Source organism: Osmerus eperlanus, chromosome 17 (genome assembly GCF_963692335.1).
Source record: "Osmerus eperlanus chromosome 17, fOsmEpe2.1, whole genome shotgun sequence".
In the NCBI taxonomy this organism is placed as follows: Eukaryota; Metazoa; Chordata; class Actinopteri; order Osmeriformes; family Osmeridae; genus Osmerus; species Osmerus eperlanus.
This window is the reverse complement of record NC_085034.1, coordinates 12,497,536-12,510,715: the sequence shown is the minus strand read 5'-3', so window position 1 is coordinate 12,510,715 and position 13,180 is coordinate 12,497,536. Positions and strand designations below refer to the sequence as shown.

The 13,180-nt window shown below is 39.2% G+C and overlaps 1 protein-coding gene across 1 annotated transcript; it reads left to right on the top strand.

Annotated features, from left to right (window-relative positions):
* Positions 1-5,029: 5,029 nt before the first annotated feature.
* LOC134038105 (uncharacterized) lies at positions 5,030-12,948 on the top strand. Its single transcript, XM_062483716.1, has 6 exons — positions 5,030-5,131; positions 5,248-5,356; positions 5,479-5,681; positions 7,712-7,917; positions 8,056-8,215; positions 12,932-12,948. Exons 2-6 carry the CDS (start codon positions 5,280-5,282, stop codon positions 12,946-12,948), a joined length of 663 nt encoding a protein of 220 aa, XP_062339700.1. The 5' UTR covers positions 5,030-5,131; positions 5,248-5,279.
* The last annotated feature ends 232 nt before the right edge of the window (positions 12,949-13,180 follow it).

The following is a 13,180-nucleotide window of genomic DNA, read 5'->3' as shown; positions in this document are numbered from 1 at the left end:
AATTTTGTGTGTGGCAGGTCTGTGACTGTTGGTGAAGGAGCAAAGAGTCCTGTACTGCCTCCCAAGATTAGGTGGCAACCAGTCAGTGGTTAGGGTCCTCTGCAGGCTCTCCTCAGGAAGACCAGGAGAGCTCCTCAGAGATGTGGACACCCAGGCACTTGAAACTGGAAACATAAATATACATTTTATTAGGCTAATACTAGTTTTACAGTAGATCAATATCTCTACAGTAAGAATTATTGTGGTCCAAAGTACTTGAGAATACATGTAAACATTATAGGCTATTAGTGACAGAGTCCATGAGTGGAAAACAAATACTTGTGCATGTTTGTAAAATATCCCCTGTGCTACTTGTGACTCAGTACTGGATTATATAACACACATGGCATAAAAATACAGGCCTACAATATAGATTTTCCCAATGTAAAATACACTGCAGTGCCATCATGTAAATAAAATCATCGTAACAGCAATGGGCACATCATAATCCCTCTTAGTTACAAAACAAGTGTTATACATCTTGTAAATCCTGAACATACATCTTGTAAATCCTGAACAGTTGTAGGCTACTCTTACAAAATTGACTGATTCATCCTACTCAGTGCTGTTTTCTCTTATCTGATCATGTTGGTTATGGTATATATACATTAGATCACTTGTTTTAATGTCTCTGTTCATATTGGGTAGGCTACAGAAGTTTAACACACCGAAAAATATGGCAGATCGTACCACCACAGCCAAAGACTGACCTCACAGGCCGGGACGTCTCGTGACGTCTCGGTTTACCAACAGATTCAAAATGCTAACGTCTTTCTTTGCAGTTGTTGGTGGTTTTCAGCGAGACAAGACAGAAAGATTAAGGCATTGTTAGAATTGTAGTTTTAATGTAGTATAGTCGTTAAATATTTTATATAGCTCTAAAGTTTTTGATAGGTCTTGTTTAGCTAGTGTTCCGACATAGCTCTACTGTAGGTTTGTTGTGTAATCTTTAGCATAGCTTATAATAGTGTAGTTTACAGTAGTATTTTGTATATTTAGCATAGACTAATCAATTGTTTTATAGTATCAGTGTTGTGTACAGTAGTTTTATTGTAGGTTTTGTATTTAGGTCTAGCGTTAGTTGAGTATACTCAATATTTTAGCTAGTCCAAGCTAGTTGCTACGGCCTAGCTAGCAATTCCTGTACAGTACAGAGACCAACTGACAACTGACCAACACCAATCGACAACAATTGCCAGGTGAGTAGAGCTAGCCTACACGGGTGTATGTGATGTTATTACGTTAAGTATTTACGGTTAATGTGGAAATTAACTTAAGTTAGGAATTACATTTTTCATATTATAACCATTTGGTAAGGTCAGGTTCCCTATGCTAATGTGACAGTTGGAATAACCTCGGAGCTAACTGCTAAAATCAAACGGATTGCGCGAGCTAATCAACTCAAGCTAGCCAGCTGTCAATGTTAACATACCTTATCTTACGATACTGACACTAACCTTTCGAATACAATATCATAACTGATAGATGAATATTAATGCAACAATAAAAACATAAATCTAGCTACTAACATAGCCTTATGTGAGAAACAACTTACCATTCACGCGTGCTCATCCCGAATGACTGCTCTCGTTCAAATTCATTCCTCATTGGTGTCGACTAGTGATGGGTCGTTCGCGAATGGTAATATCTGAAGAGCCGACTCTATTTTTTATAGATTAATACAGCCAATAAAAACTAAATGATTATGAAATAATGAATTTTAATTGTATTTAAAATAATTGACTAATTCAAAGAACAACAAAAAAATACTTGTAGGCTTAAAGGCGCACACGATCATCCTCACATTCTGTTTCTGTCAATCCTGCATGAGGGAGGGCCGAGCCAACTCACACACAGTGAGAGAGTAGTCAAAACTCGGGAGAGCCATGACAAATCAATGCATTTTTAAAGATATGTGGTTACGGTCTAGTATGATTTCATTTCATAATTTAATTCAAATTGTTTTCACACCTATCATAGTCAAATTCATAGTTAAAACATGTATTTTTTAAAGAGCCGTTCGGGAGCCAAAAGAGCCGGCTCTTTTTAGTGAGCTGAGCCATACGAACCGGCTCACGAAAAAGAGCCGGAATGCCCATCACTAGTGTCGACGGAAGTGGCTGGATTTAAAGAGTGCAGTAAACAATTGTCGCGTTGTTTACGTAATTAACCCCTTCCGATCCATGATGGCTGTGTTCACACACAAAAACAATATTCACTGCATTTACATTTAACTACTTTAATGTTTAATTCTAATTACTTAATGATTACATGAAAGTAAAATAAATAAATTACAATCATTCTCTTGTATGAAAGTATTATACACTTAACCAAAGATCACTTTTCATGTGCTATTAAATTACTTGGTCAGAGCTTACTGTTGTATAAAAAACGCAATTGCGAGATATAATGCAGCCTACAATAATATATTTACATACTGTTACTATTAGTACTTTTACTTCTAATTAATCAAACGGAATGTTAGTGCTAATGCATTTACTTTGATACATATCTGCTGTTTCTCTAGACTTGTCAACTTTCTGTAATATCGGCAGACGTCCCCGCTCTTCCTCCTGCAGCCAGACAGCTATTCACTCAATTAAGGTGATAAAGGTTCTTTAAAAATAAGTTATACATAGTTAAATGTTTAAATGTGAAGGCTTCTTAGTGTCCAATCAAATGACTTGGTCAGTACCAACTAAACTATACATGTCACTGCCCTTTAGTGATTCACTTCCACTGTGTGTTTTAGAACTCTTGGCATTTGTCAATAATGGCTGAGGAGTATTCAGAATATAGTGTGACTTCAAACATCCGGCGAAGGTGTACTGCAAACGTGGCAAGATTTCTGACATCCATCCAACACGAGCAGTCTACTGTAGAATATACCGTTATTCTTCAATCTAATGAGGCCTCAGAGGAAATGTCCAGTGATCAAGACTTTGAGAATGAACAGTTTGTTGATGCATCAATGGACAGTGCAGGTTTAGAAGAAGGTGGACAGCAGGGTGAAGTTGATGATGATGATGAGATTGATAATGAGGGTGAAGATGTTGAGGAGATGGTTGATGATGAGGTTGAAGATGTTGAGGAGATGGTTGACGAGGAGGTTGAAAGTCCAACAGACCGTTTTAAAGGCTACTTGGTCAATTGGGCTCTTGAATATGGAATAACATTAGTTGCATTAACAGTCCTGCTTTCGATTCTGAGGTTCCATCATCCAACCTTGCCAAAAGATGCAAGGACTCTCCTTAATACCAACAGAGGCTACATAATTGACAGGATTGCTGGTGGCACTTTTTTTTTACTTTGGTATTTTAAGTTCAATATCTAGCACACTCAACAAACTTTGGCAGAAACTCCCAAATAGGTATACGTTGAAATTACAACTACATTTTGATGGGCTTCCTCTTTTTAAAAGTTCCTCTATGCAACTGTGGCCCATATTGGGACTGATCCAAGGATTTAACATTAAGAAACCCTTTCTGATTGCACTTTTTGGTGGAACATCTAAACCTATTTCATTGGCAGAGTATTTAAAAGATTTGGTGAAAGAAGCTAAACAACTGCACTCTGGCTTTACATTTAAAGGAAAACAACTCTTTATTACAATTAGTTCTGTAATGTGTGATGCCCCTGCACAGGCTTTCATCAAAGGTATCAAGTCACACTCACGCTATGCTGGGTGTGATAAATGTACAGTATATGGTGTGCATTTTCAAGGTGGAAGGCTACTGAATTCAGACAATTTTTGTTATACACCGGGCCGGTTGTGCTGTACAACCTTTTGAGTGAACCAGTGTACAATAATTTCATGCTCCTTTCAGTCGCAATATAAATTCTTGCTAGTCCTTCACTATCTGTTCAGATGTGCTGTTTTGCTAAAACTTTGCTAGTGTCTTTTGTAGAACACTTTGGCCAGCTTTATGGGGACAAGAATTTGGTATACAATGTGCATGGTCTGATACATCTAAGTGATGATGTGCAACAACACAGTCATCTTGATAATATCTCGGGTTTTCCCTTAGGTCAAATAAAAAAAATGGTTAGAAGTCCACACTTTCCTGTGGCACAAGTTATAAGACGGATATCAGAGTTGGAAAATTCGACCTCTGATTGTTGTAGTGACATTTCTCACCCTAAGGTGAAAAAATATCACAATGATGGTCATATCCCACAACATGTTACCACTACAGTCAGTGAATACAAGGAAATATATCTTGCCAATTTCTGCATCAAGGTTGTCACTGGAGACAATTTCATCAAAAGCAAAGACAGTATAGGTTTAGTTAGAAATATAATTTGCATAGAAGGGGACCACTGTGTTGTGTTTAATGAGTTCACTTCTGTCACAGACTTTTTTGACTACCCAGTTAAATCCTCTCCGTTGGGAGTCTTTCTTTTGTCAGATATGTCTTCAAACTTGAAATGTGTCAAGGTAGATGAAAGCCTTGTAAAGTATGTGCTCTTGCCATTTAAAAACAAATTTGTGGGCATGCCACTTCTTCACTTAGTGGAAGGTTAACAGATGAAATCTGTACCGGTAGTCCAATAGATATTGGCAGATACTTGATTGTATTTTACTATTATATGTAAAACATTTTGGATGCCAGACCATTTTTTTTTTGTAATATGGGAACCAGACCTTACCCAAATGTTTTTAAAGTTTGTGAATAGTGTTTACAAATATTACAACAATATTTGTGTGAAATTGGTGTTTAACTATTATAAATACAAATGTGTCTTTACAAAGGTGCATGAGTGTGTCTAAAGTCATTCATGTCATATTGAAGGGATCTACACTGCAAACCTTTGATTAGCCACCAACAATCATGGGAAAGTAAAACATGTCTTTCAAATAATCATAAAACACATAGGTACATGTTTTCACCTACCACATCCTACACAATCTAGTGAGCTAATTGTGGGGTTAATAAATATGCTAATTCATTCTCAATGTACACAGCATGTTTCACATTGTGAAACTGGCCGCCTTATTCCTCCACAGAACGCTGCACAAGGGCAGTGAAACGTCAAGAAACACCTGACGAAACATGGGGTCTGTTTGATGTGAACATCAGGTACACAAGAGGTGAGTTAAACTTATATTTCCAGTTAACTACCCGTACTTATAAGTGACATCAACCTACTGAGACAATATGCATCTGCATTCTAAACACAGCACGTTATTAAAATATTCTCTAACAGACACATATGAAGAGGCTCGCCATAAGCTTCCTATGGCTGTGGTTCAATCTGATCTGCAGACAGAAGAGGAGGAGGATGACCGTCCTGCATACATGAAGAGAAAAGGAAGGTATATCAACTAACAACTTAATTTGATAAGAAAAACTTTTCAGTGGATAGGCTAAATATCAACATGAATGTACTTCACTGGTCATCCTTACAAGTTCAATAACCTTATATTTTGAACATCAGGGGCAGAAATACACAAATATTCAGTGACACTGAAAGTGAGGATGAACCAAGTGCCAAGTTTCCACGGAAGGACCGGTCAGTCACCTCTAAAGGTTTGCCACCTGCACCTGTCATTAGACCTCCAGAGGACAGAAGAGAGACACCTGGGACCTCCAATACACAAACAAGGACTGAGCCAAACATTCAACAGCAGCTATGCGATCGTAAGTGTTACTTGTGGCTCCCACCAGAGGTCTGAAACTGGTGGTGCTAAAATTGTATTCCACTGACCCACTGGATCATAATTCAGGGATCTTAAATTTTATCAAAAGTTTGGCTTTAGATTACCACTGGTGATGTTTTCTGATTGTCAGTTAACTCTGTTTGACTCGAGACAACTATTACCTTAGCAGACATCTTCCCTCGGTATGTATTCTGCCCTTGCGGTGCGCTTCTATGCAGAGCTAGACAGGTAGCTAATACTCAAGATCTCAAGTAATCACAAGGCTTGACTTTAGATGTTTACTGAAGGTTCTTGATATTTTTGTAAAACTGAAAATACAAACAGGAATGGAAGCATACATTCGTACACAAACACAATGAGACATGCTATCAAAGGAACATGAAGAAACAGCTTACTGCGAATGTATGTAAAACAGAAGCACTCTCTCACATTCGATAATATGGAGGAGTCAGGTGGCTGAGCGGTTAGGGAATCGGGCTAGTAATCTGAAGGTTGCCAGTTCACCCTGCTTGCCTCGGGGGGAATGTCCCTGTACTTACTGTAAGTAGCTCTGGATAAGAGCGTCTGCTAAATGACTAAATGTAAATAATAAGCCTATACAGAGAGCTAGCTACGAAATGCTAACCTAGCTGCTTGGAGCGTGTCCTGACAAACACGTTATCGACAGAAATAATGTTCCAAAACACATTTCCTGCAAATATAATATAACGTTTACACCAACTATCCATACTGTACATGTACTTACAGAATTGTGTCCAAGGCAAAAACGTAACAAGACAATAACTACAACAACGTGAGTTCAGCTGCGCGTCTTGCTTTCAACTGGAGAAGTTTTTCCTTTTCCCGCGCGTGCAAATGAAACGAAGGAAGGCAGCACAGTATGCCTGCAGTGGCGCCTTAATGCACGGGCTTACCTGGGCTTAAGCCCGGGGCCTCGACCAATCAGGGGCCTCTTAATAATAATACAAAATAATAATGATGATAAACGTCCGTATTCGCGGTGTAATTACTCTGCTCTACAGTGGCATCTGGTGGTGTATGTGGAGGCAGGGGAGGCCCCCCCCCCCTTATCTAAACAAAATGTAACAAAATGTAACAAAAACTAGAGAGGGTACAAGGGTTTGTAGGGTGTGCTTGCTTGCGTCGGTTGCAGATGGGTCCATTTAATATGAAACAAGCTGAACCCCCTTTGAGACAAGCTATTCTAACAATGTTGTCACCGGCAGTATTTTTCAGATGGAATCGCGATTCAAACGGTACCATCTGCTAACTGAAAATATGCCCTCAAACGCGACTTTTTGGTCTCAGTCTAGAGCCCTGCGTGGAGAAGTTGAATTGTGCTACGAGCAAGCTAGCCTAGCTGCTGTTGCTAGCCAAACTTCACTGAGGGGATTGTTTGAATGCGCCAGAAATTAAAAACGTTTCTTTTGACATAAAGTTTAGGCTGTGGCATTGAATACAGCGACGCACAACACGAGCATGAGTTTAAAAACATAATTTATTGTGACATTACTTACTGTACATGCAAGTCTTGAATTGCTTAAATGTATAATGCTGCTAGTACACCACGGCACGATACGATACTTGCTGTGCAACAGCAATGCACGTTGTATCCATGCGTCGTTGCTAACGTGTGCTGACGTTGTGACGTAGGCTAGCACCGAGTTCCCGTCGTTGACACAAGGCACTTTTTGCCACAAAAACGGAATTTCAGCCTAAATCGTGCAACGGAATGTAAATAACAATACAAGCAACTCGTGCGATTGTGCGATTAGCGTGTGGGGGGCCTCAAAAAATGAAAAATAAAGTCCATAGCCCAGGGGCCTCAAGTGCTATTAAGACGCCCCTGTATGCCTGTGCCATTAATTGTATATAGCATTATATATAAGCGTAATAAGTTATCCCTTACCCCACCAGGAACAATATTGAACCCAGTATTGCCCCCAAAATATTTAACTACAGCTCAACTTTTACATTAACATTGTTACATTCTGTTTTGTATTTTTGCAGCTATTCTTCGTGAGATATTAACTTCAATGGAGATACTTAAACAGCAGCAAAGGCAGATTTTGCTGCAGCTTCAAAAGCTCCAGACAAATGCATCAAATTTGGATGAAGTTCCAGATTTGACCGACCTTCGACTTCCAATGTCCTTGCTGGAAGATTTGAAGAGAGTTGAGGGACAACTTTCAGACCAAGGCATAAAAAAGAACTTGGTATGTAGCCAAAACATTATAAACTGTCACATGTATTGATGAAAAGTAATCAACCCACAATCTGACTGAGTAGGCTACAATTCATAAGCTTTCTTCAAATTGGTGATATAATCATCATATACATTTTTTGTTTTTCAGACAGCATATTTGGGACTGTCTGGAGGGATGACCACCAAGGAGAATGTGTGGAGAATCCTCGCAAAGCTCCTTACAAATGCCCTGGCCATGAAAATTAATTGGAGAGGGGCCAATGGGAAACAGGCCTTTGAACCTCTTGCCTTAAAAAGTGTTGTCATCGGTAAGAGTTTCATGACCACTGGCTGGTGCAGACACACAACGTCACAGAAATGTTTATTTAAATCGAACAGGCTGATGTTTTGATTGTCAGCAAAGGAAATTCATAATAACAACACAGTTTATATGACAACACAGTTTCGTTTTTCCATTATTCAATTGAGAAACCAAAAACGAGAAACCAAAAAAATCCGTGTATCATTCGTTCTTTCATTTTTCAATTGATAAACCAAAAACCAAAACCCCCAAATTATTCGTTTTTCCGTTATTCAATTGAGAAACGAAAAACGAGAAACGAAAAACGATTGTTTTTCTTGTTATTCAATTGAGAAACCAAAATCCAAAAACCAAATCCAAAAACGGGGCACTGACCGAAAATGATTTAGAAATTGTGTTTTTGGTGACCCGGAAGTTGTTACTCATACGCCCGTTGGCTGCGCGCAGTTTGCAGTGTAACCAGAGCTAGAAACCATGGAAACGAGCGTCCACCAGAAAACACAAGGAAGAATGTAGATAGATCCCAAACTTGAAATGGAATGTTTGCACTTTCAGTGTATATTTTGTTGTATGTATTGTACTTGTGTTTTTCATGCCAACAATGTTAATAAAATGATCAAATGCATTCAGTGGCACTCATAATTTCTCTTATTTTCACCGAAAATGTGGTTAGTGGAAATTCTGATTGTTACCATAGCGACATTGGCTGGTGATCAAAAAAGTTAATTTACAATCCTGATGACAACCGAAAAAATCGGCAGGACCTTCCAGGTTAACCCAGCGCTGCGCTAAGAGCCACTTTGGTGTCGACACCATGGCCGCACGTTGAAAAATGAAAAATGAAAGAACGAATGATACACGGATTGTTTTTGAATCCGTGTATCATTCGTTCTTTCATTTTTCAATTGAGAAACCAAAAACGAGAAACGAAAAACGATTGTTTTTCTTGTTATTCAATTGAGAAACAAAAATCGAAAAACCAAATCGAAAAACGGGGCACTGACCGAAAATGATTTAGAAATGTTGTTTTGGGTGACCCGGAACTTGTGACCCAAATGACTTCTTTGTGTATTCCACTAATGTCTCTTAATCTAGATAGCCTACTCAAACAATCATGGAGAGTTTTATATTGTTTAGAGGAACAAAACGTGCGGCCATGGTGTTGACACCACTGTTACTCAAAGTGGCTCTTAGCGCAGCGCTGGGTTTATAGGCAAAATAGATAGGCTAACCTGGAAGGTCCTGCCGATTTTTTCGGTTGTCATCAGGATTAACTTTTTTGATCACCAGCCAATGTGGCTATGGTAACAATCAGAATTTCCACTAACCACATTTTTGGTGAAAATAAGAGAAATTATGAGTGCCACTGAATGCATTTGATCATTTTATTAACATTGTTGGCATGAAAAACACAAGTACAATACATACAACAAAATATACACTGAAAGTGCAAACATTCCATTTCAAGTTTGGGATCTATCTACATTCTTCCTTGTGTTTTCTGGTGGACGCTCGTTTCCATGGTTTCTCGCCCTGGTTACACTGCAAACTGCGCGCAGCCAACGGGCGTATGAGTAACAACTTCCGTGTCACCAAAAACACAATTTCTAAATCATTTTCGGTCAGTGCCCCGTTTTTGGATTTGGTTTTTGGATTTTGGTTTCTCAATTGAATAACAAGAAAAACAATCGTTTTTCGTTTCTCGTTTTTCGTTTCTCAATTGAATAACGGAAAAACAAATAATTTGGGGGTTTTGGTTTTTGGTTTATCAATTGAAAAATGAAAGAACGAATGATACACGGATTAAAAACGATTGTTTTTCTTGTTATTCAATTGAGAAACCAAAATCGAAAAACCAAATCGAAAAACGGGGCACTGACCGAAAATGATTTTGAAATTTTGTTTTTGGTGACCCGGAAGTTGTTACTCATAGGTCCGTGTATCTTGTGGCCATTGTTTTTTCTATTTTGCAACCCGTGTTGACAAACGCAAAATAGGGCCGTAATACCGTTTTGTCATTTTAGTAAGTCGAACACACATTTAAGTATAACGGCTTGTTTTTTGTTGTTCCGTTTTTTGGGAATAACGGAATAACCATATAACATAAATGGTATTACGAGCCATTTACTCGTTTGTTTGATTATTCCATATCCTTTATGCTGGTATCTGCAAAAGATGAAAAATAGCCTCGTAATATCGTTTTGCCCATTTTGGATGTCAGAACCAGATTATGGGGAAAGGCTTAATTAGTTTCCGTTGTTTTGTTTCATTTTGGAATTACGGAATATCCATATAACACAAACGGTATAACGAGCCATTTACTCGTTTGTTTGATTATTGCATATCCTTTATGCTGGTATCTGCAAAAAATTAAAAAATAGCCTCGTAATATCGTTTTGTCCATTTTGGATGTCAGAACCAGACGATGGGGAAAGGCTTGGTTTCCGTTGTTTTGTTTCATTTTGGAATTACGGAATAACCATATAACACAAACGGTATAACGAGCCATTTACTCGTTTATTTGATCGGCCGTATTATGCATACTGACACTAGTGAAAGAAAGAGGGGGGGAGATGTGAAACGATTGGGGGTGTTATTACTTCCAAACACCCGAGGGCAGCAACGACTAGCTTTTTTTTTTTGTTAAACCTGTGATGTGTAGCGTACAGTAGCCTACTATCTTGACGACATAGCAGCAGGTTCTTAAGGAGAAAACACACACACCAAGCTGGATGTATTAGAAACATTACAAGACGGGGCTCACACCCGTGCAAGAAACCCTCCCCAACCCTCCCTCCCCCCACCTAAATTACCACTTCCAGGTCTGTTTTAATGAAGTGCACAAAAGTACATAAAAAATGTGTTTCTTGATGCGACTTTCTATAGGCCTAATAACACGTAGGACATAGTAGCCTACAATCACAGTTATGTTGCTGTTCCTCAACAGCGAAAACGGAGATTGCCAAAGTAGCCATATGTCACTAGTCGCTAATTGACATTTTTTGTGGATGGTGAAAAGTCAACATTTGTTTTAGTCAAGACCACCTAAACCGAGAACAAGTCTCGGCCAAGACGAGAAGAGTAGAGAAGAGTGTATCGAGATCGAGTAGACCAAGACAGGGCGAGGCCGAGTCGAGACCAAGACCAAGGCTCATTTTTACAGAATTGAAATGTTATTTCAATACATTTTGTAAAATAAATCATTTAATACTGCTGACTTTTCCTCAAAGTGTCTGTATTTTAATTTGTATTGTATTTAATATAAAGTAGGCCTACCTAAAAGAAAGTAAGAAAATATGATACATTATAGGCTATGAACGGACTTTATCTTCCCAAATAAATGCACAGAGATGATTGAGGACTGATTGGCACGTCTGGGGGGGATTTGGGGCAGGTAGGATACGAGGGAAAGAAAAGCTGTGTGTGAGTCGCGAGGAAAGGAGGTTGATTGCTAGCCTGGTCTTAACCAGACCCTCGTACATTTCATTTGTACAGAGGGTCTGGGATCGCTCCATTGACAAGCGTTAACTTCCTTGAAGGCGGGTACTCTGTTGAAGTTTAAAACTATTGGATCTGCCCAGAGCCACTCTGATCTGCCATAACCAATCACTACTAGCGTTCGCTTCAGCCAACTCCTTCACCACTACTGTAACGGAGCTAGCTGCCGTAGCTGTAAAATAAAACTTTTCCCGAACCCCGTGGGGAGGAGGGCCATAACATCATGGCCACCAACAAAACTTAGCAAAGATTGTTCCTGCTCCGGCTTTAACTTTTGGATATTCGGCAGCAACTCTGCCGCCATTACTGAACTACAACTCAAACTAGCGAACGACATCAATGTCATCGTTCTCAGTCACTCCCTCTGTTCGCTGTTTGGACCCACTAAAATGTTGTTTCTGAAAGCCGACTAATACACCGAAATCCCAGACCTAGTACAGAAGCAAAATCAAAATTGAGCGGAAGTACATAGGAGGGCAGAGCCAGGCTAGTCGGCCTCGAAAACACATTTGACGACCGGATCATGCCAGACGAGCCAGTGGTGAGTGGAGCCAGGGAGCGAGGAGCTGGGGACGAGCGGCAAATGATGGAGAGAACTTCATCGCTAGGGACTAATACGTGGGCTTAAGTAGGCTAGGCTACGGCCTACTTCATTCGGGACACTGCTCTCATGGGCCCGGTTCTGGGGGGGGGGGGGGGGGGGGGCTGAGGGGGGCACTGCTCCCCAGATGTTCCCTGTGTCCCCCCAAAATGAAGGAAAACACCTCTGATTTTGTTTCCTTCGTTTGTTTGTTTTTCCTACTGTATTTTTTTCTATTAGCCTACTGTTCTGCCAATCATAAAAATGTCTTGTTGTTAGAATGCTGCTTCAGCATTCCAAGTATTGTTCTTTGAATCTTTATTCAACTTCTTAATATTATTATTGTTGGAATGCTGCTTCAGCATTCCAAGTATTATTCTTTGAATCTTTATTCAACTTCTTAATATTATTCTTATTCTATTTCTTCCGCGACACCTTTCAGCGCCTTCAAATCTTCAGCTATTAAAACTGTTCAGCTATCCAAAAATTCAGCAGTTTCAGGCTATGACTGCTATATCTTTTCAGCTTTGTACCTCTTATGCTTGAATTAATATAAATCAATATTAATTGAGTTTTTTTTCAAATCCTCTCAATCCTCTTAAACTTCTTCAACTTTTAAATCCTTCTTCTTCCTCAATCCTTCAGTTACAGCCACCATTTGAACTTTAAAATGTTGACAAAACCCTAAACAATTTAAAAAGAATTCAGCTTTTTGATATCTAATCAACTTTTTTCAATATCACTGATTATGTTTCATGACTTTTTCAAGCCGTTTCTGAGATTTACATGGGCGTGTACGTGAAAGCCTAGAGTGCAGACTGAAACGCTTAGACTGGAGGGGAGCTTCGGATGTCGTGGAAAAAATATTTCTAGTTTGCCAGCATTGCCACAATT

Coding starts and splice junctions, on each gene's coding strand:
- LOC134038105 (XM_062483716.1), top strand. CDS start 5,280: ATGGCTGTGGTTCAATCTGATCTGCAGACAGAAGAGGAGGAGGATGAC. Junction 5,357..5,478: donor TACATGAAGAGAAAAGGAAG/GTATATCAACTA, acceptor TTTGAACATCAG/GGGCAGAAATACACAAATAT. Junction 7,918..8,055: donor AAGGCATAAAAAAGAACTTG/GTATGTAGCCAA, acceptor TTTGTTTTTCAG/ACAGCATATTTGGGACTGTC.